The 24,733-nt window shown below is 33.6% G+C and overlaps 1 protein-coding gene across 1 annotated transcript in view; it reads left to right on the forward strand.

The window, feature by feature from the left end:
- Positions 1-24,733, forward strand: part of LOC115209496 — a 111,182-nt gene that overhangs the window by 39,667 nt on the left and 46,782 nt on the right. The window contains exon 9 of the mRNA XM_036501658.1: positions 23,076-23,186. Within this exon, the coding sequence (XP_036357551.1) occupies positions 23,076-23,186 (111 nt within the window). The remainder of the gene's footprint in view (positions 1-23,075; positions 23,187-24,733) is intronic.

The following is a 24,733-nucleotide window of genomic DNA, read 5'->3' on the forward strand; positions in this document are numbered from 1 at the left end:
AATATAGGGGCAGTATAATCTATAGTATTGAGTAGGTAAAATCCAGGGTAGATGTTTTATAGCCAACGGAATCCTGGGATCTAGTTTTTTCATTCGCAAAATATGCATTTTTTAAAAGACAGTAAAAAATCAGAAAATTGGCTATAATAATAAAGGTATCCAGTCTAATTGCTATGAAAGTATGATATGAAGAAAAAAGTGGAGGAAACAGTTTTTAATTTCAGAAGATTAAAAATTGTAAAAACTGTGTTTTTAGCCAATAGTGAGACAGAAATTTTCTGCGTTTAGCGGAGCGGTGTCAACCTTAATGTTGTGTCCTGTGAAATTTATTGTTTAGCGTCTGTGAAATGACCTCTTCATTGTAGGTTTCTAAATAAACAGAAATACCTAATAAAATCAACATGTATCGTCTTACTGTTTCTTTTGTCTCTGCAGTGATTTAATTTTTTTAGTTTTAAAATTTGTTATATTAATATATTTGTCTTCATGCGCTTACTTTATGCGTATTTTTGTATTATGAATACCTGTCATGTATCTGTGTACATCATTAATGTACCTGTCATGTATTTGTGTAAACTACGATAAGAATAACACTGGTCTACAAAGAGTTTGCCTCAAGAAAAAGAATACCTTTATTTTATAAGTTTTTGCATGCAGAATTGAAAACTAATGTCAGATTATCTGTACTAAGTTCACATATTCCATTCACCTTCATAATGCCAAGAAACTTTTGCTATGTATAAAAAAATATGTAAAATATGAAGACAATTGACGAAAAATATCTATAATAAAAATATAATTGATAAATATAATTTTTTATTACAACAAAAGACGCGGGTGAAATAAATCTGGTGGCGGGAAGAATCAATACAAAAATCGGGTGAAACGCAACTTGTGGTTGTCATGGTAACAAGCTGATAATGGCTCGCTGTCTGTTGATTGATTAAAATTACCCAAATTTCCCAACTTTATTTCCAAAAAAACATCAGAATCTCTAATTTACGAGATAATGTAATTGATTTATCGTAATCAAAATTCAGAGTTGCATCGATACACCAAAATTGAAAGCAATCTGAACAAAATTAAAGGGGACTCATTTTGCGAATGAAAAAGACTAGATCCGAGTCCTGGAAGTAATAATTATTCAATCGAGGGTTACACCGCAAGCTACTTTTCAAGTTAAGGATACCTTGATAATATGCAGTTTACATTGTCGTTAGTACGTCTGGTGCTAACTCGGAGGAGAAAGGAGTGGAAGCTTTGCGTGGGTGACTATGGGTCACTTCAGATTATATGAAATTGGTTCATGCTGGATTAACTGAGATAAAGAAGTGCTGTTAGATCTTGCTTGGGACTTAAAGCTAGAGTATTGATTACCCATTCTGACTTTGAAAGTGGTTCGCCACAAGCCGATCTCTCTCTCTCTCTCTCTCTCTCTCTATCTATCTAGTTAAAATTGGCAGCTGATACCGTACATTTACATACACTGTTTTTAGTAAGACAACAATTATCTAAGGTGCAGGGATTTGAGCATCTGAAGCTGCAGAGGATCGTAGGGGTGATGGATATGAATTTACATGGTGATTGTTATCTAGTGAAGGTCCGGCGTTATGTTCATTATCTATGGCGGCGTTAGAATTGGTTTTTATGGGGTTGTAGGAGACGTCAGCAGGGTGTAGTTTTACGCTGTTTTTTCATGCTTGTACCCATATCTTTTTGCTCTTAAAACTATAAAATGTGTTCTGTACCATTTTTCCGCATTAAATGCATACTGGAAGCGTAAAAATACCAAATATTGTTTACCTGTTTTTTGGTAATTTTTCACTTATTAAATGCTTAAAGCACATGCTTATCGTCGCAATGTTGACATTATTGATATACCATCTTACGATTGCAGTCACGCACAAAATGACAGCTTCCAAATCCTGTTCTGTGAATGGGTAAAAATGATCCAATTAAAAACCCTGTAACTTTGTTTTTTTAAATTCTAGAACAAGTGAATTATACCTTGGGATTCAGCGTGAAAAATTACAATTACATCAATACATCATTCAGTAAATTTTAAAATTTCAAAAGTTGCAGCTAAACAGAAAAGTTCCTGGGTCGGTAAAAATGTAATAAGAATATACGAAATTTCTAGAATATAATTGGTGAAAGAATTAGATAATACTCTAAAGAATAAAGGAACAAAAATATGTTTAGGATGGGCTGATACAGCGAGAGCAATTCCGTATTAATATGTAGGAAGTATGTGATGGTGTTAAAAACAACAATTAGCTGAAACAGTAGATTAATAGATTTGAAGTAATATAACGTATAAATTAGTTTGAAAATATACCGAGATAAGGGGAAAATCATCAAGGCTTTAAACGGTAATTCTCTCTCTCTCTCTCTCTCTCTCTCTCTCTCTCTTTCTACCTTTGGTTTATATATATATATATATATTCAACATATGCAACCACTAATCCAGACAAGTTTTCTCTCACCACTCCCTACTCTCTGTATCTGTTGTCTCACCTAATTTCTTCCATTTCCCCTGGGCGTCAAATTAATACACCTGTTTGTTAGCCTCAACTGTCTCTTACGTTTGTACTTTGCTTTATATATATGCACACGCGCGCACACACAGAGGCATATATATATATATATATGCATGCACATAACATACACATATGTATATACACACGTAAACATATATAAATATATATATATATACTACTTTCACATACATAGACACAACATACACGCACACTCACTCACACTACACACAACACACACACACACACACACACACACACACACACACACACACACACACACACACACACACACACACATTATAGATATATACAGGGTCTTTCTGACAAATGGAAAGCAATTTTAAGCAGTTGATATAGAGGGTTTAATATTTCATTCTTTGACAAAACCACGCTTCTTTGAAAATCTAATCCTCCTCTTTATTTTTTCACGTAAATAGCGAACTGATTCGACAACAGAAAGTCATGGAACAGCAGATTCGTTCCGCGACTGTTTTGTCGCGCGCCGGGCACACTGCCAATAAAATTGTTAAGTTGACGAAACTTCCAAAAGCAACAATTTAGCATGTGTATAAATAATTGAAAGAAGAGGTTACAGATTGATAGGAAAGAACACAAGGCTCGATTCTAAGCGCATTCCAAAATTTGTCGTAGGTCTCAAACACTCGACTGAAGCCAACCCATCAACATCCATGACAACTCTTGCGAAGAAACACAACGTGTCCTTTTCCACGCCGTCCAGAGCTGTGAACAGGAACCTTGGCATGGCTAGCCATATTTCACAATGCCGTCATCTTCTCACAGCCAAGGCCAAAGCCATCAGAACCGGGAGATGTCCAAAGCTTCTGTCATTCATCAAGCATCAAGGTGCATGAAAAAATCTCTCGTGTTTGTGGGCAAGAAGTTCCCAGTGGACGCTGAGGTGAATCGCAGAAATTTTCGAGTGATTGCATACAACCCGTCTAACGCCCCCCACCCTGTGTTTGAGACTAAGAGTCCTGCCTCTGTGATGCTGTTTGGAGTAGTGGCGAATGATGGAAATGTCATGAATCCACATATGAATAAATCTGGTTTGAAGATTGACATAAAAGAGTATCTGGACATCCTGACGAACTATCTGTTAACTTGGATGGAGCAGAAATTTGGGCTTAACAATGTGGTGCTTATCCAGGGTTCTGAGCCATGTCAAGGGTCACAAGCAACACAGGCCTTCCTTGGGGAGAAAGTGCCATTTTTATGAGTGCCAGCATCTGGCCCAGTAATAGCCCAGATCTAAACCTCGATTACATTTTATGGAGCATACTTCAAGCAATGACCAATGCTTTACTACAATCAAATGTCAACAGCTTGAAGAACTGCATCGTGCGTACGATACGCAAAATCAAAACATCTTAGGTTGGAGTAGCTGCAAAAAATTTCATTCTCGTGTGGAGGCGGTAATTATCGAAAGGAGCGGCCATATTAAGTAATGAAAGTTTTTGTTGTAATAAATGTTACATGAAAATGATATCTGTCTACTACCATTATTTTAGTATTTTTAACCATCGTAAAAATTGCCTCATTTCATCAGTGAGACTATATATATATATATATTTATATATATATATATATATATATATATATATATATATATATATATATATATATATATATATATATATATATATAAAACACATTGTTTTCGCGTTTTATAGATGCATCTCTTTATCTATTATTGCAGTTACTTCCGATTGTGTGTGTAAAGTATCAGGCGATCCACATTATGCCACATTTGATGGTCAGCTCATACATTTCATGGGACGTGTAAATATACTCTTGCATCAACAACACAAGGTTCCTCATTGATGGCCTTCAGTGTAGAGGCGAAAAATGAACATCGCTGGAATAATAAGAAGGTTTCGTACATTCGCATGGTTGATGTTAAAGTGAATGGTGTAACACTTCGCTTGTTACCAAAACACAAGATCTTGGTAAGTAAATGTTATATATTTGTTAGCTGAACATTAAATTGAAGGCGGTTACAATACCAGTGATGGAAATTCATACTTGACATCAATACCACTATAGAAATTATGAAGCAAAAGGTAACTGTCAATTGTGTCGGCATAACACGTCATAAAAAGCACGTTAGGTTATTCAAGGACAGCAACATATTCAAAAATAATCGAGAAATGGATTAATGCACAAAAGCCACCTTTATCGGAGGGTAATTGGTAGAAACATTCAGCATTGAACTTGACCAATTTTACAAGGGAATTAGAACCAGATGAAGGTTACAAATATTTAGGGTGTATGAAGGTGAGAGAATCAGACACTTGACGGTGAAGGAATGATGAGAAAAGAATGTTATCTCAGAGGATGGCAATACTCAAGATGGAGCTAAACGCAAGAAACAGATTGGAAGCGTTACTTTAACCGTAACAGTCATGACATAAAGTTACATTATTAAGTGGTCAAATATTGGAATTTGTGAGGTTGATAAAAAATCCGAAAATTATTCACATTGAATAAAATGCACAATCCTAAGTCAGATGTGGAACGACTTTACTTTCCAAGAAAAGAGGGTGATCATGGACCATTACAACTTGAATTGTCATTGAAAATTGCCACAACTGGCATAAACATTCATCTGAAAAATTCTTCACTCACAGCTAAAACTTGTCTCAAAGCACAAACACAAGAAATAAGAGACTGACTTACATCAGCACAACCTCTTGCCACCCATCCATCGTATACAAAAGCCGTGTTCAAAATCGTGTTCAAAAACAGAAACTGTTGAGCCTTCAAAAGTTAGAAACTTGAATCGTAAAAATGTAAAAATAATAATTTGCGTTCTTTTGCACTTTTTGGAAAAATATAAGTTTTACTAATAAACTCTTCTCTTTCTCCTCGTTCTTTTCCTTTTATTTCCTCCACCCCATTTTTCTCCTCATATTCCCTTACCTATCACTCTTTCATGCTTCTTGAGTTTCACTTCTTTTATCTTTTCTCTCCTTTTTCCCCTTCCTGATCCTACTTTTGGTTCATGTTTCTCCTCTCCTCCCTTTTTTCTTCTCTCCTCCATTCTATTATGCGTCTTCTTCCGTCCTTAATCCTAGTCAAATGCTTTTACTTGTGCTTCTAAACGAAAGGAAATAGTTAAACTTCATTTGCTAATAAAAGGGGATTGAAATGGTGGTGTCCCCCACCTTTAAAATTAAGATGTGTTTCCTAATGCGATGGGTACTTCAAAAAGTGCAACATTAACTTTTTTTTTATTTTCGATTCTAGTTTCTAACTTTTGAAGGCTCAACATTTTATTAAATCTTTTTCTGTAAATCAACAATTTTTTAAAGAAAAATTTAAAGTTTGAATATTTTGTTGAATCATTATTCTGTAAAACAGGAAATTTTTACCATTTAAATTTCATGTTTTTTAAGATTATATTATATCATTTTATTATCTAGCATATCCTTCAAATAATATTGCCATCGTTAGCCCAATTTCTGATTCGCTCCGATACCACGTTGAGGTGATTATTGGTTTTTATTGGGGAAAGGACACCATTGATTTTTAATTTTTATTTTGTAATGTACATAAAGCATATCTGATTATTTAGCCCACGAAAATTGAGCTAGGGAATCTACAATGAAAAATGTTTCAACTTGACCAGCCATTCTGTATTTCTGATACAGTACGTCTTAAAATCCACCATTAAATGTAAAGAAAGAGTAGGAAGTAATTTGAAGGCAATCTGGCTGCTATCTCTAACGGGTAAAGTGACTACTGTGTCTCACGTAGTAGCACCTATGCCCACCTCTGTTCACGGTATTCCAGTATTTTTAAGCTCAGTGAAAAGGAAGATATGTAATAATTTTATGAATTAATGAGAATTCGGTCATAGTGTTAAGTACATTTGGTATGATCACAGGAAAGAAGAGACAAAACATAACCAGAAAGGAAATATGACCCGGTGGGCGGTTTAACTGCTCTAGTGTTGTGAGATAGAGAGGAATAGGTAGAGTAAACAGAAAAGAAAGAGTAGTGAAGCATGTACGGGAGATAAAGGAGGAAGTGTAAGAGAGAAAAAGATGTTACAACAGTAGGAGGAGGAAGCGTGTAAGAGGGAAACGCAAACGAAAAGTCAGAGAAAGAGAGACAAAAGTAAAGAGAAGAGAGAGAGAGAGAGAGAGAGAGAGAGGGGGAATATATATATATATATAAAGAGGGGATGACTGATAGAAAGTAGGGAAAAATAAGTAGCTGTGAGAGTAAACAAACAGAAAAAGAAGAGTGGGAGAAGATATATATACGAAAGAAGGTTTGAAAATGTAATTTAAAAGATGTTTATTTACTTAACCGGTTTCACTCTTTGGAAACAGATTGTCAAAAGTAACATAGAATATTATGAATTCAAAAAAGGTTTTACATAATTGCCACATAACATGTATATATACAGTCTTTGGTAACAGGGACATGTTAAGGACATAAAGAAGTACAACAGTGTGATGAGAATATTTGAAAAAATGGGCAGAAAAGAATAAAACAAATATATTATTGGAAGTTTGGTTGCGTTAATTATTGGTTGTTGCAAATTGCCACATTACATGTATATAAACAGTCTTTGGTAACAAGGACATGCTAATGACATAAGAAAGTACAACAGTATGATGAGAATATTTGAAAAAATGGGCAGAAAAGATTAAAATGAATATATTATACATCTCAGGGTCAGTACAGAATATTATGAATTCAAGGCGAGTTTGTTTAGTGACCTGTCCGTTTTAGCAGAAATGTTGAATTGAGAAAGATGTACCCGTTTTTTTCTGTGTTTGGCTTTCCTTCAAGCATCAATGATTTTGGGGTTAGGATGAGGTGAATATATGTGTCTCTCTGCGTGTGTGTGAATAGATGTGTCTGTGTGTCTGTAGTATTTGGTCAGATGGCGTCTGTTTGTCAAGTGTGTGTGGTTGTCATGGTGTTGTGTGTGCGTGTGTGCGTGCGTGCGCGTGTGCGTGTGTGCGCGCGTGCGCGTGCGCGTGTACGCACGCATGAGTGTGGATGACATTTGACATGGTGCTGCGTGTGTATATATGTGCCTGTATGGAGGTGAGACTGGTGTGAGTGTGCGTGCCCCTGTGTGCGTGCACACACACGTATACAAGCGTCTCCGTGTGTGTGGGGGCTGTTTTTGAATGGTTCCAGGGTGGCGAAAATACATGTGTGTTGTTTAAAGAATATTTTGGGGTAGGATGGTGTGTGTATATATGCGTGCCCGCCCGTGCGCGCGCGCGTGCGCGCCTACGCGTGTGTGCGGGCCATACACACACACACTACACATACATACATACACACACACACATCATACACACACACACGTATCTGACCCCCCCCACACACACAACACACAGACACACATAATATACAAACACACAACACACACACACACAACACACACACATACAGAACACACACACATACACAACGCACACACATAATATACACACACAACACACAAATATAACATATATTTATATATAATATACACACATATAACGCACACACACAACACACACAACACAACACACGCACACATACATAATATAAATACAACACAAATACACCTGGCACATATATACATACAATACACATACACAGCATATATATAATACACATACACAATATATACATATAACATACATATACAATACATACATATAATATATATATATATATAGACAATGCATATACACATATACATATATACATATATATAGTGTTTACATACACATACATAAATATACCACATATACACACAGTATACATACATACAATGTATACATATACACATACGCATACATATAAATACATGTGAATATATTAAAGAAGATTACAGCTCCGGGTATACATAGTTTATTTAAGATAAATAATTCAGTTATTCGAGGTAATTTAATTTAATTATGATGCGATATTAAATCATGCTCTGAGATAAGGGGGAGGGTCAAGTGGAGGTAATTAGATGTTAGTCAGGTCAGCTAATAACCTGTAACAATATCGGTATTTAGAGAATAAGAAGTTATTGTTATGTAAGCATGTTACATTTTTCTGATCTCGTTTATTGAGTAATTACTTTGTGCCCATTAAAATGAAAAATTTCTCATTTATTCATAAATAACAGCGATTATTTTAAAGCTCTTATGAAGATGTTTTGGCTAGGATACGCCATTCTAATCTGTAATTAATGTTATTATCTTTAAGTTCACAGATGTAACTACTTAATCCAGAAGAGTTAGCCTTATTTCTATTTCTGAATCTTGAAAGATGGGAATTATATCTTAGTTTCATTTCATTTTTAGTTGCTCCTATATAGGTTTTCTTGTAATTATTGGAGAATACATCACATTGATAGATTACATTTTAGCTTTACATTATTTAAGAATTCAGAAGTATTTTTATCTCTGCAACCACATGAATTAGTGAAATTATCTGTGCCTATGATATGGGAGGGGATTATCATTTATAAGGTGGTTGTCCGAAATATTAGAGGGTGAGTTATTTGGCGGGTAACTTATTATAAATAAAAAGCTTATTATAAATAAAAAGAATAACAATAAAATGCACAACAATTGGTTATTGTGCTTTTTATTGTTATTCTTCCTAGTTTCATAGGAGGAGTGTAGCCTTTTTATTGTTGATAGAATCTATAACAGTAGCTAGGTTGCTAGTCAGGCTATGGCCTACTCTAATTTCATTTCTTAAGATTTCTGAGTATTACGTATTCATATTGAAGTGCTTATTTATAAGTTTCATTATAGATTTTACTATGTAGGATTTTAGTTGCATCGCGAAAAGAATTATTAGCCCGATATCATCCATATTCCGCTTGTTATTTCTAATAATTTTGTTTTTGGTGTAAAAACTGCCCTCAGTCTTGTTATAGATCGTTAATTTATTGCTATAACTATTATTCTGTTTTCTTTTGTTAATTTTATTTTCTATTGTTATCAGGTTTGGTAGGGTTGTTCTTATTCGATTTATAATTTTATTTACCTTGGTATTATAATTAATAACATGGACTTTACTGGTTCTTTTAGGTATATTATTTTAATCTTTATTGTTATAACAGTAATAACAGCAACAAAAATTACCACGATTACAACACCGTGGACGAACAGACATACATAGAGGAATATAGGAACTGTACCATTTTTTTCTCGGTCTCACAGCAGAAGCAGCACAATGGGGTGAGTGGTTAGTGCTGCTAGAAACTAAGACACACACAAAAATACACACACATATACACACACACGCATGCATGCACGCACACACACGCACACACATACACACACTATCAAGGACACAGACGCATGCGCACTTAAGGATACACATCTTAGAAGAACAGAATAGAGTAAGCGGAGTTGTATGACGAAAGATTTTCGGAAAATGGACAGGCGTTAAAATAATAAAATAACAATAATAGACGAATGAAGAAAAAATATATAGTGTTTATTTGGCGAGAAAAAAACTAAACATGACCATCCCGAAATATAACATCTGTTTGAACATACTATTTCACATAAGGAATGTTGTAAAACGAATTGACATATATATATATATATATATATATATATATATAATATATATATATATATATTATAATAATATATATATATATATATATTATTCAAAAGGAATTCCAACTCTTTTATGTTTATTTATATTCTTTATAATGTTAATGTAGAATATAGAATATATAGTATAAATAGTATATATAGTAAAATGAAATGAAGTATTGATTTTCTTACTGAATAGATTATGAATAGATTCTTAAACACCAAATAAGATTAATTTAATCATCGTTTCTTAAGCTTGTTAAAATCTTATCCCTATAACTAAAACACAAAAAATCTCTAAAAAGTACTGCTGTCATCATTTCTAAAAATAATCACTGAAAAATGGTTTGGCATCATTTCTCAAAACAGCCAAGCAACTACTGCTGCTGTCCACAGGAACATATATAAAGGACAAAAGACAGCCAGCCAACTACAGTTGAAACATTCCTGTCACATCCTGGGATCTTGAAGACTGCTTTAATGCAAGAAAGTATACTAGTCCCTTAACATTTGATATTCAATATTTCATCTATTCAATAAGACAATCAATACTTCATTTCAATTTACTATATATACTATTTATACTATATATTCTATATTCTACATTAATATCATAAAGAATATCAATAAAACATAAAAACTGACAGAGTTGGAATTCCTTTGAATAATATATATCACTCTATACACGATCAAACAAACCTCTTTATATATATAATACACACACACACACACACACACACACACACACACACACACCACACACATATATATATATATATATATTATATATATATATATATATATATATATATACATTTTCTCATCTATATAATTACTTGCTTTTCCACGTAATCACATACTAACACACATTAACATGCATATATTACCTTCATATGTACTTGCTATATATTTGAAGCGGAGGTGATTGTGGTGAGCTGAAGAAAAAGCTGCTGACCATATATCATTTACTTCTGAGTTAATATATTAACAATTCTTGCGAAATTTCAGGTGAACAAGGAAGCATTGACAGTGCCGCTGAAGGATTACAAAGGATTTACTGTTACTTTTTCTGGCGGATGGGTTACAGTTACTACAAAGTTTGGACTGAAAGTGAAATTTGATGGAAACCATCGTGTTTATATTTATGTAAGCAGTAAATACAGAGGTCAGCTGACAGGACTGTGTGGTGACTGCAATAGCAAGCGAGACGACTTTCGTACGAAGGAAGGTGTTGATGTATCGGGAAAAGCAAATAAATACTCCCTCATTGGCAAGAGCTATCAAGTGCCTGACGATAGTGACAAACCAGAAAAAGTGTTAGTATTACGTTTTATTACTTCACGTTTTGTTCGTTTTGTTCGTAAGACATAAGATATCGTCTTATATGGTGCTGTACGAATCTTGTAAAAAATACATAAATATATAAATACATTAATACATGCATAAAATCATGCACTCCCCCACATATATATTGATAAAAACGGTAAGATAACAAAAGAAAGAAAGAGACCTCGATATTATGTAAATAGAGGAATTTATCTGTAAATGCAATATGTGACAATTATTCGGTAGCCATGATAAAACTCCGAGTTTTGGATGCCGAGTTGACAACCCACGCCGCCATCTCTTCAGTTATCCGGTCATCGGAAAAACGCTATGAAACGCTATTTTTCATAGCGTTTTTCCGACGGCCGGATAACTGAAGATATGGCGGCGTGGATTTCCACCTCGGCATCCGAAACTTAGAGTTTTATCATGGCTACCGAATAAGTGTCACATATTACATTTACAGATATATATATATATATATATATATATATAATATACATACACACACACACACACACACACACACACACACACACACACACATATATATATATATATATATATACATACACACACACACACATATATATATATATATACATACACACACACATATATATATATATATGCATATTATACAGAATGAGATAACAAAGACAAGCCTTATGGAGTTTTCAGGACATTTATGATGAAATAATCTTACAGGTGTTTCTGGGATATTATGGATTTCCCTTCATCAGAGACGGCATGAGAAAATATCTGAGTTAGAATTAGTGTGGAAGAAAAGTAGATTGGGAATATAATTCGAACTCAAATATTTTCTCACACCGTCTCTGATGAAGGGATATATATAATATCACAGAAACATCTGGATGACTATTTCATCATAAATGTCATGAAAACTCTTCACAGCCCTGGCTTTTTTATCTCATTCTGTATAATATATATGCATGCTAATACAAGACCCACATTAGACTCCTCACTCGTATCACTATGAAACCAAGAGATTAACTACGGTCTATCCATAGCACTTACTTAGCGTAACCCTCTACTCTGTGGATCTTCTAGATACAAATACCTCTTATATATATTATATATATATATATATAATATATATATATATTATATATATATATATATAAATATATCCTCAAAAATAAGCAACAAGAATGAATCCGGTAATTTAGTACAATTGTTTCATTTTATTAAAAGCTGTAAATATTACAGCAGATTTAATATGTCGAGTAATCTTCAGCTAATTTCATATAGGTTTTCCAACAATATAAAGTTCTCAAATCAATTAGTAACATCTTAGGGAAGGTAAACATACAGATAAAGATGTAGATATGAATCTCAGGAACATGAGGTAGTGTAGTTAGGATGCCAACCAGACTAGAACTAAGTTCACAACTAACTGTTGCAAGAAAATTTCCTTAGTTATAAGAATGGGGTTAAGGGCAGGTTAAGAAATCAAGTTAGTTGAAGAAAAGAAGGGGAAAAATTCAGATGTAAAAGACAAACAGATTGTCACTAGAACAAAGGGTCAATCTATTTATGTGGTGACAGAAGATTTAGGTCAGTGTAGAAGAAACACTAAATTCTTAGGAGACTGTGAAGTAGGAGGTCAGCTACTAAGCTGACCAGACCTTACTTTCAACTGAAAGCCATCAGAAATTTTAGTAGGAATTTAGGTAAGGGGATATAAAAGAAAGCTGTAAAAGGGGTTTAAGTTAGTTGCAGAGAAAATACATTAAGGGAAATCAAGGTTATCACTAGAACAGAAAGCTATTTATTTTTATGTGGTGAGAAAAAATCTAGGTCAAAGTCCAGAGGTCAATTAAATTCTTTTAGAAAGGGTAGGGGAACAAAACCTCATCTACTTTATAGTAGTTATCGAATTTTATAACTTGGGGAATAGTATTAAATGTTAAAATTAGAATAGAATTGGGAAAATATGCAATTTCATGATTAAAGTAAGGTTAATTTAGTTGACTATAAAAGTAAAATTAGAGGTTGGTATAGTATATCTCATATTATTATTATTATATTAAAAAGATACAGTTAGAAAAAGTAGGAAAACCTTAAAATTTCTATTTAAAATATTTGAAAGTTCTAATTGTTGAATGAATGCAAGACTAACCTAACTCTAGACGATTATTTAGTAGATTTTTATTACTTCGATACTTAAAAATTTTATAGGTTTCCATAGAACAGAGTTGGCAGCCTACTCTATTATTTCTATAAGGTTTTGCCCTCCTAACTATATCCCATTTTAGGTTGTATTCTATATTATTAGTTTTAAGTTCCCAAATTTTGCTAGATAGTGTAGTGCAACCTGCCTTATGTTTCAAACGGAAAGAGGAGAGATGATTGTTAAGACGTTGTTTAAAATTAACAGAAAAACCAAGATAAAAGAATTTACCGTTAGAAGTTAATATAGTGCATTTATAAATTACATTTTGGGCCGAACAACGACTAGATGCCGGACAATTTGATCTAATGCTACAATTGCAACTGGGAGGATACTTTTCAGATTTAGAATTATTTAAGGATAGTTCTCTCACATTACTGTTATTTATAATGTTATTAGTAATATTATTAGTATTATTTTCATTATTAGTGGTCATGTTATTATCTAAAATGGGGTTACTATTTATTGATCATTTACACTATCATTCCCATCTAACATACCAATACCTATACTACCTACATTACTGGTATTGCTATTATCATTATTTGTATTTATATCAATGTTGCTATTATTGTTATTAATATTATTGCTATCATCATTTTTAGTATTATTTTTATTATCCCTATTATTACCATTATAATTATTTTATTAATATTATTGTTATTATTATTATTATTATTGTTGTTATCATTGCGATAATGATTATTATTGTTATTTCTATTTTTGATGCTGTTATTACAATTATTATTATCCATGTTGATACTAATCGTTCTACTCCTGGCTAACTTAATGTTTTTACTATTAAGTCTAGCTATTATGGTAGACATATTTGTGAGGGTGAATATGAAATCCTAACTGTCTCTTAGAAATTATTTATGATATTTATGGGAGGCTGGGAATTTTTTCTAGTATAGATTTAAATTTACTGTACACATTCGACAAGATCGCACAATTAAAGGGAATATTTAGCCAAATGATATTTTCTCTTTTATATTTTTTGTTTAAGTATGAGTTGGGGTGAGATGCATTATTACCATTCTTACGAGAATTATTATTCGTTTTACTTCTATTTGCATGTTTATTAGATTTATCTAAATTAGTTTTTTCAAAGTTACTTATGATCTGGTCAATATTTTTACTCATATAATTTGGTTTATACACTAGATTTTTCCTCACCATAAATCTATTTTTATGTAGGGTATGATAGCTATTATTGTTTACGTTATTTATATTCGCTTCATTGTTCGGAAGATACAAGCTATCCTTATCGAGAAAGGTAATTTCTTGATCATATCCTGCTTTAGATAATGCGGTATTGTAATGGTTAGAGTGAGAGTTAAATATATCACTATTACATGACAATTTAGAAATTCTTAGGGAAATATTTTTAACTAATGATTTTATTATATTAGGGGGATGATTAGCTAACTTATTTACATATCTAGTGATTTCGCCTTCCTTTCTAAATGGATAATGTAGTTTTGAATTAAGGTTTAAGGTGACATCTAGGAAATTAACTATCTTAGTGCCAGGTTCGTAAGTAATGCTAAGGTTAAAATCTTTAAAGAATTTATTAATTTTCTTTTTAATCCTTTCAATGCTTGATTTACTATTGCTAGGTACAACGAACAGAGCATCATCCCTATACAGACCACCTTGTAACTCAGGGATCTCCTTGTTTATGCATTTTAATAAGTATGCCCCTACTAGATTCGTTATCTCAGCTGAATCGCTAGAGCCCATAGGTATATCAAAATTATTAGGGGTATCCGCCCTAGTCCATAATTTACCTTTAAATTCAATGATAGTTTTTCTAGCTAAGAGGATTATGTCAATTTCTTCTCTAGATATAAGAGAGCGATTCATAGCAAAAATAAGCGATTTATTTAGTAAAATTGGGGATATACTAGAATAATGATTATTGATATCAAATTGGATAAAAGAGATTCTATTAGTGTTATCTAGAGAATTAAACCAATCTATTACTTCATCTGTATTAAACCATAGACTTAAGGGAAAATTAGGAGTTATTTGGGGTAGAATATTGTCCAAGATAGATTTACTAAGTCGACCAATGTCCGACTTAGTTGGACATATGAGACTTACCGAAGGGTTTTCTAAGACATTTTTCTTATGATCCTTAAGATTGATCCTGGGTTCACAAGGTATAAGAGGCTCCGTTCTGTCAATCAAATTGTAATTTTCCATAACTTTTTTGATTTCTAGATTAATTTTTTCAAATTATTCTTGGTTGTTATTTTATACCTTAAGTTAAGCTCCTTCTTAATGAGTCTGCTGTAAAGCGTATAATCCAATCTATAAAGATATCCTGTTTTGTCTGCTGGGACTAAGATGCCTTGTTTATTCCGAATCGAATTAATAAAATCCTTAAGATATTTAAGGTGTGGATTGTATCTCAGTGGATGCTCCTTAAATTTTATATTCGCGATAAGGTCCAGTAGATCTTTTTCAAAGTTTTCAAGAAGTGGGTTCGGAGGTGGGCTCTTTCTGCTTCTAAAAATCCTTTTGTAGTTCTTATCCATATGTGCTGATTGAGGGTCCTTATTCTGTTTAATATCGTAGTGGTAGGTAATCCATCTAATTCTTCTGATAAATTCGTTGGTTCTGTGGATCAGTAGCCAAATATATTCATCCTTACTATGTAAGGGGATATCTTTAAGGGAAACTCTATATTTACCTTTTCCATTCTTGTTGAGAAGTTAAGTACCAGAAATCATACACAATGTATGGAATTATAAGTTCAGCAAACAATTAAGATTCAAATGAATATGGTACTTAATTTAGATGCACCAGAATTTTTTTATGGTATTACCCATAAAAATATGCGGGGTGATTATAATAAAAAATAAGCAACAAGAATGAATCCGGTAATTTTGTACAATTGTTTCATACTACAACATTTTATCAAAAGCTAATATATATATATATATATATATATATATATATATAATATTATATATATGTATACATTCAAATATGTATAAATATATGTATATAAAGGGTAAAAATTATGAAAATAATCATTTATACCATTGACTAGCTTGCGTAAAAAATATCAGTAGACATAAATATTTTTACAATATATATGAGAGCATAAAATTTATACACGGAGGGAAGATCACCATGTGGTTTTCTTACATGTTGAAAAGGAATTCAAATTACCAAATCACGAAAGAACATTCTTATTTAGAGTGCTTTTATTGGGAGCGAGCAGGACAATTTAAAAGAAATAAAAATATCAGTTTAGGTCCGAGGTTTCTCTATTAATGATTAAATAAATCAATTAATGAATCAACCATCACTGGATCTTTGGCAGAATCGTTGTGACTCATAATTATAAAACTGTAATACCTATATATATATCTATAATATATATATATATATTAATATTATATATATATATTATATATATATATATATATATATATATATATATATATATATATATATATATATATAATTTATATATTGAAGTCTAGACTTAGTCCGGATACAGATGACTACGTACATATATCCTTACATACATACATACAAAATATATATAAACGCTGGAAGGACATCTGCACATCCAAATATCTTTACATCTCTGGTACTTATTCCATCAATGTTTTTTGCTGAGCCGTGAAGTTGGAATGACCTAAACAATCTAAACAGATCGTCAACTGTCAGAACAAACTGACACCTTCGCTCATGAAATCCATGCGTTCGTGTGCGTGTTTATATATATACATATATACATACATAGACACACACACACACACATATATATATCTTTATATATATAAAACTGAGAATGTGTGTCTGCCTGTCTGTTTGTCTGTCTGTCTGTGTGTTTCCCTAAAACTTGAGAACTACACAACCAATTTCATTCAAATTTTACACGTGCCTTACTTAGGATCCGGGGAGTGTCATCGGCAAAAATTTTTGAACTTTTTGCCTAGGGCGAGCCCACAGAAATATCATATCTTCTCCACTACGATTCCCTAAAACTTGAGAACTACACAACCAATTCCATTCAAATTTTACACATGCCTTACGTAGGGTCCATGTAGTTTTATGGGCAAAAAATGTTCAACTTCTTGCCTAGAACGAGCCCATAGCAATATCATATCTTCTCCACTATTTCAGTATTACGTGTTAAAAGTGAAACAAAAACGTTTCTCTATTTTATGTCAGATACTTTCACTTTAACAATAAAAATAATAATAACAATTGAATTATATGTAGAAAGTAATAATTAAAATGAAACTAAAGTATAATATAAGCGTAACATAACAAAAGTAAAAATAGCAATTGGTAAAAAATTGCATCAATGATTTGAACTTGAATAAGTGGTTTCACATGAATGGGAATAAATTAAAAATAAAATTAGCGTGCAGATATGGAATAGTCCAGATGGATAATAAAAAATTAAATTAAAGAAAAGACTATTGTCTATAAAGTATACAATGTAGAGAAAAAAGATGTGAACACATGGAGGAAAGCACATTGGAAAAGTGTCTTGGTGCGACTATGAAAGGTATCTAATCAGAGGCGGTAAATTCGCCACAATAGAAGCAAGGTTCGAGTCAACGGAGCATGCAAGGGAGTACTCGACTCGAACTTGCAAAGTGGAAATATTTTATTTTTACTTTTATATCTGGGACATAGGACGTCTCGGAAAAAATTTAAAATTCCCCCCCCGCCCCGAAGTATAGGTAGGCTGGATTGTAGCCACACTTCTATACAAGAGGGAGGGCAAGATACAATTGATCGAAATTACAAGAGACGGGCTAACAATTCCAGTCTGTTATATATTTTGAGTATTGTTATCACTAGCGATATCAAGATATAACTTTGTGTTTTGTATTTTATGTATAGATGTATATATATAGATGTACATGTAATATGTACACATATATATACACATATATACATGCACTAGCACTATGACCCGGCATCGACGGGTCTTTAATGCTAGTATATATATATATATATATATATGAATTCATTCAGCCATGTTCCCCGATTAAATTTGTGTGGAAGTCAGAGAACACAACTTTTGTCATGAGTCAGTATTACACTTATCTTCCGCAATTAATACTTTTACCTATCATTTAAATTGTAGCACTCTTTCTCTTCATCAAAATGTTATGTTAACACGATAGATAGCTCATTAATGAAAAGGTAATGAATTTTCCTCCCTATTATTTTGATTGTAGATGCAATGTCACAGATATCACTACCGATTGCGATCCAATATTAACTAGTGTTTGTGAACTTATGACAAACGAGAATGGTATTTTTGGACAATGTGTGAAGAGCTTAAGAAAGGAAGTAGCCAGACAATATTTGGACTCTTGCAAGATTGATGTTTGCGCTTATAGTATGACAGCTAGGTATAAAAGGAGTGCCATTTGCCAAAGTTTCGAAAGTTTTATCAAGGAATGTGAAGCAAAAGATGTTTTAGTTAACTGGAGAGGAGTTTTGGGATGCCGTGAGTAGATGTTTTATTTGATATGAAACGCTTGCAATTTGTTTTCTAATTTGTGCCGTTTTTCTCTCACTCTGTATAGTTCTGGTATTGCATTTGCAGCTTTTATGTTTCCTTAATCATTTCAAATATTTCAGCACGGTTAGGACACCACTAACCTACAAATATTGCTATATTTTGAATCATTGTTCAAAGATTCGCCTCCTACATATGTAATAAAATAGTAGAAAACCAGCATCATGACAATTAATTATGGTCACATTGATAAATTTGCAACGCCTTCTTTTTCACGTCCGTATCCCCGACTGCTTCAGTTAAATCTTTGCCATTATCATTATTATCCTTAATATTATGAACGATATGTATTTTCATTATTTAGAGTTGGATTGTAGTACATGGGCGAACACGATATACAAATTTAATGTTTCTAACAACCAACCAACTTGCACGAACAGAAATCCCACACCGACCGCTTATCTTACTGATGGATGTATATGCAAAGGAAACTATGTTCTCAGTGGAGAGGAATGTGTACCAATATCACAATGTGGTTGTATGTATGGCGGGATGTATCTAAAGGTTAGTTCAATAACTTTTGTGTAAAAGTTCCAAAAGAATAGTTAATTATGTATACACACATACTTCACGTCACACATACACAGGCGAACACACAGGTACATACATATACATATGCACAAGTACATATGTTTATGCATAAATATGTTTACATACACATACACACATACATACATACACACACACACACACACACACACACACACATATATATATATATAATTAAACAATTTAGGAATGGCCTTAATAGGCCATTCGTCCACTAGAAAGAGCAGCCATAACTCAAACCGCTAAGTAGTAATTCAGAAATTAGGTGAAAATTTAAAAACGTTTACCCTAATTCATCTTTAAGAGACACATATACACGAGGCGTCTGTATCGATGCCTTCGGAATATCTGTCTTAAAATTTTCAAGACCATCGTATTCGCGCCAACTTATCAGCAGTAAATATAAACTGCCGATTCAATCTCAGAATTAGTCAGAAAATTATCAATTAATCAATTTAGGGTAGCAAAAAATTCAATAGAAATTTATCGCTACCAGCGGTCTAGTGGGAAAGAGAAAATAGTCAAAGACTAAATATATAAAATTTTATATATATATTTGTCTCTTAAAGATGAATTAGGGTAAACGTTTTTAAATTTTCACCTAATTTCTGAATTACTACTTAGCGGTTTGAGTTATGGCTGCTCTTTCTAGTGGACGAATGGCCTATTAAGGCCATTCCTAAATTGTTTAATTTTATATATTTAGTCTTTGACTATTTTCTCTTTCCCACTAGACCGCTGGTAGCGATAAATTTCTATTGAATTTTTTGCTACCCGAAATTGATTAATATATATATATATATATATATATATATATATACATATATATATATATATATATATATTCATGCGGTCACATTCAAAATGTGACCGCTTGTGTACCGTTGGCGATTTTTCCTCCTCTTCCCTTCCTTGAACCTTTCCTTTTCCTATGTTTCTGACGAAGAGCTCCGCTCGAAACGTTAAATCTTCTTAAATTCTTTCCTTTCCTGAGCGTCCAATAACATTATACTTGTTCCACGTCCCCGCGTTGTTGTGTTTTCTCTTTGTGTTTTCATGTTTGGATTAACTATATAATATATATATATATATATATATATATATATATATAGAGAGAGAGAGAGAGAGAGAGATGTATAAGTCTCTATAGATATGTGTATACACACACACACACACATATGTATATATATACATATACATACGCACACATATATATCTTAACACAAATATATCAATATATATATGTTGATATATATATATACATACGTACATATAAATATATATATGTATATATATATATATATATATATATATATATATATATATATATATATATATATATATATACACATATATATGTCTATTAATAGTAGATAGAGACATATATTGATACATACATTGATACGTACACATATGCACGCACACAGACACCCATGGTTCGGCCCACCCTGGGTATCGTTTCGTATTCTGGCGTCAAGCAGATGAGATTCTTTACCAGAAGGACTACAGTTATTCAAGGATCAACATGAATTTGCAGATGTATTGCTAAATATATGCAATTGTCTTCTCCCCAAGATAAGATTATGTCATACTATTATAGTTTTTTCATTGATACAGTACGTCTGAGTAAGTATTTATTGTATGGTTACCGATGCAATGTCATTATTCTTAAGTCTTTCACGACCATGGCTACTTTTATTGTATATGTCTAAAATAACAATATGTGTAACAGATATTGGTTCAAAACTTGCCAGGAGACTAGCAGTTTCGGGGAAGGGTGAAAAAGGTTCCATCCACCCCACGAAATACCATTAAGCATTTTATCTGGCGAATGATTACTCTGCCAGCTCACCACCTTAAATGTGCAAAGTATAATGAACTAAAGTCGATATTATTGAAATTGTACCTAACTGAAAATTTAATTATTCTATTTCTAACCAGGTTGACACAACTTTGTTATTAAACGACTGCTCAAAATCGATAACTTGTTTGGCTAATCAAAATATCAAGGAAAGTTCTCCCTGCCCGAAAGGATCCAGTTGTTTAGTTGAATCAGGTACACGTGTATGCAAATGCCCGAAAGGCTCCGCCCCCATCAATGGAGAATGCAGAGGTACGTAGAAAGATGTGATATTGATTGTTGTTATATACTTGATCGATTGTGTAATCGCTGTTTAATATGTACTCTTCTTTATTGCCCCAGCATAGCTGGTATTAGTTTGTTTCACTTGTTACGCAGTGGTATTAGTTTGTTTCACATGAAATGTCGCATTTTAATTATTTGTTATTTCAGTCATTTAAAAACTCAATTAAGTATGCCTTGCATTTGACTCTTGACTCTTTTTCTTTACCATCAATATTGGTATACAAAATTCGTACCTACAGACCTTATAAAAACGGTAACAACCAAAGTATGTTGAGTGATTTTCTCGTATGAGTACAAGCTGAGTCACTCTACCGCAGAAGCTCTACGGAATATCAAGTAGGCCTTTGGTAATGGTTTAGTTGACATCAGAAATGTTCAGAATTGGTTCCAAAGCTCTCGTTCAGGAGATGATAGCCTTGAAAATAAAACAAGATGTAGGCCAAAATCAGTTATTCGACATGATGGTTTAAATGCTTTGGTTGAACAAAATTCGAGAACAAAGGTTCGAAAACTGTCATCAGAACTACAGTAATCTAACACAATTGTTTTTGGACACCTGTAAAAAATTGGAAAAGTCAAGAAAACAGATAGGATATTTCCGTCTTCCCATCCTTGGACTTTTCCTTTTTTTTCTATATTTCTGACATGGAGCTCCACTCGAAACGTTACATCCTCCTTCTTTCCTTCCTTTCCTGAGCGTCCAATAACACTATACTTGTTCCACGTCCTCGTGTTGTGTTTTCTCTTTGTTCATGTTTAGATTAAATATATATATATAATATATATATATATATATATATATATATATATATATATATATATATATATATATGAGGTGTATTCTTTTTTATCGGTGGTGGTGTTGGGTGTGGTGGATGTCCTCTTGGTTCCGGGTTTTAGTAGAGAGGGTTGTTCCAGATAAGGATATATGTATATATATATGTATGTATGTATGTATGTATGTATGTATGTATGTATGTATGTATGTATGTATGTATGTTTGTATGTATGCATATATTGTATTTATATTAATGTCGATAAGACATTATTTTCCATTTTAACGTATTCGTCGACTTCCGTGACTCTCTAGAATTGTAGACATTTTCACTTGTGATCACTCATACTTGAAATATTGTTTGATTTTTGATATATTGACTTCTAGTTGATCCGTGTGCCGCAAACCCATGCAAGAATGGAGGAGAGTGCAAAAGTAATGGCAATTCGTACAAGTGTACATGCAAGGCTGGATATTCTGGGACAAATTGTGATACAGGTAAGAAATTATTACAAACTTACGAATAAATATGTATTTCCTTGATCTATAAAATAGTAGATACTTCTTAAATGATTCTGCTATTGTTAAAGTGGTTACCATTTTAAAACGCAACCACTTAAACAATAGCAGAATCACCATTCCGCTACATCTACAAATTCAAAGCAGTGGATCACCATCCCACTACCACTGCACATTCAAGGAAGTTTGACAACGGTCCTTAAGTAACAAAACACTTTGATAAACTCAGTAGCGACGACAAACTTCATGCCACGACATACAGAGAGAATGCTCTTGAAGCCGAGAATTTGAACTTACGGAGACAATATTTACATATCGCCTGAGGAAACACAGCTAGATCTCATAATGCAGGGAAACGGTTGCGTAATGAAGTAGCTTCACGCTTGGAGGACTACGTTGTGTACAAATAATTGCAGTGATTGAAAACAAATGTCCGCCATGATTCATCGCTAAAATCGACAAGTTTTTATATTCTTTCTCTGCTTATTTCTCCATAATCCTTTGTGCTGAAAAGCCTAGGTTCGAAACGTAAAAGACTTTCTCACTTTCCCGAGGGTGAAACTAATGCATCTGCTTGGTGTTCATACACCAGTCTTCGTCTTTTGTTTTTCTATAAATTTCAACTATATATACCGATCCTACCCAGCCAAGCACAGTGGTCGAATCCATCTGGATTTCAATTGTGCGCAGCCCCCATTTCAGGGTCAAATTCACCCCTTTCAGCACCGTGTCTAATTCGGCGACATTGATGAGGTTGAAGTCATCTGCTTTCCGAAGCCAGGCCGCGTCCTCCACCGCAGCACCTTCGATTGCCAACACAACCCCTATCGCTATACTGCTAGCATCACACCAGACGGTCCCGCATTCCGTCTTGGGCACGTCCTCTTCCGCTCTCGTACTCTCTAGAATTTCCTGAATCATCTCCTAACTTGTCGCCTCAACTCTCCCCCTCCGCTCATCTCTTGGTGTAACTGCACGCCGTGCGCAGCCCTCCAGCGATCGGGTAGTGACCCACCAACTTCCCACACACCGAGAACAGGTCTCTCCTGCTGACGCTGGAACTCAGCTCTGGGATTTCATTCAATCTCCGGAATATCAATTCACCCGATCTATCTCTTCGCAGCTTCAGCCCCAGCGCGGCGCCCCCTTCCATCGACTCCGGTGGCTTCGCAATCAGTCCGAACTTCTCCAGATATCTAACTACCTCGTTGGCTGGCACTACAGTTTCGTCCACCAAAATGTCGTCAATGTAGGAGCTGGTGGCCTTTCTAATCTTGCCGTCTTTCCCTAGGACGGATTTAAGCACTGCCGCCATGATCTTCGGAGCGGAATTCAGCCCGAAACCCAGCCTGGTTAAACAGTACGTCCGGCCTTTGTACCGCACCAGCTGATATCACCGCAGTTTGTTGCTCACATGGAGCTGCAAGTATGCCGATTTCAAGTCGACAATCGTCGCTGCCTTCGTTCTCCACGCACGTAACGTCTCGCCACAAACGTCTGTCGCCTCGCCTCCCGTGTGACACGAT

Source organism: Octopus sinensis, linkage group LG3 (assembly GCF_006345805.1).
Source record: "Octopus sinensis linkage group LG3, ASM634580v1, whole genome shotgun sequence".
NCBI classification, from domain to species: domain Eukaryota; kingdom Metazoa; phylum Mollusca; class Cephalopoda; order Octopoda; family Octopodidae; genus Octopus; species Octopus sinensis.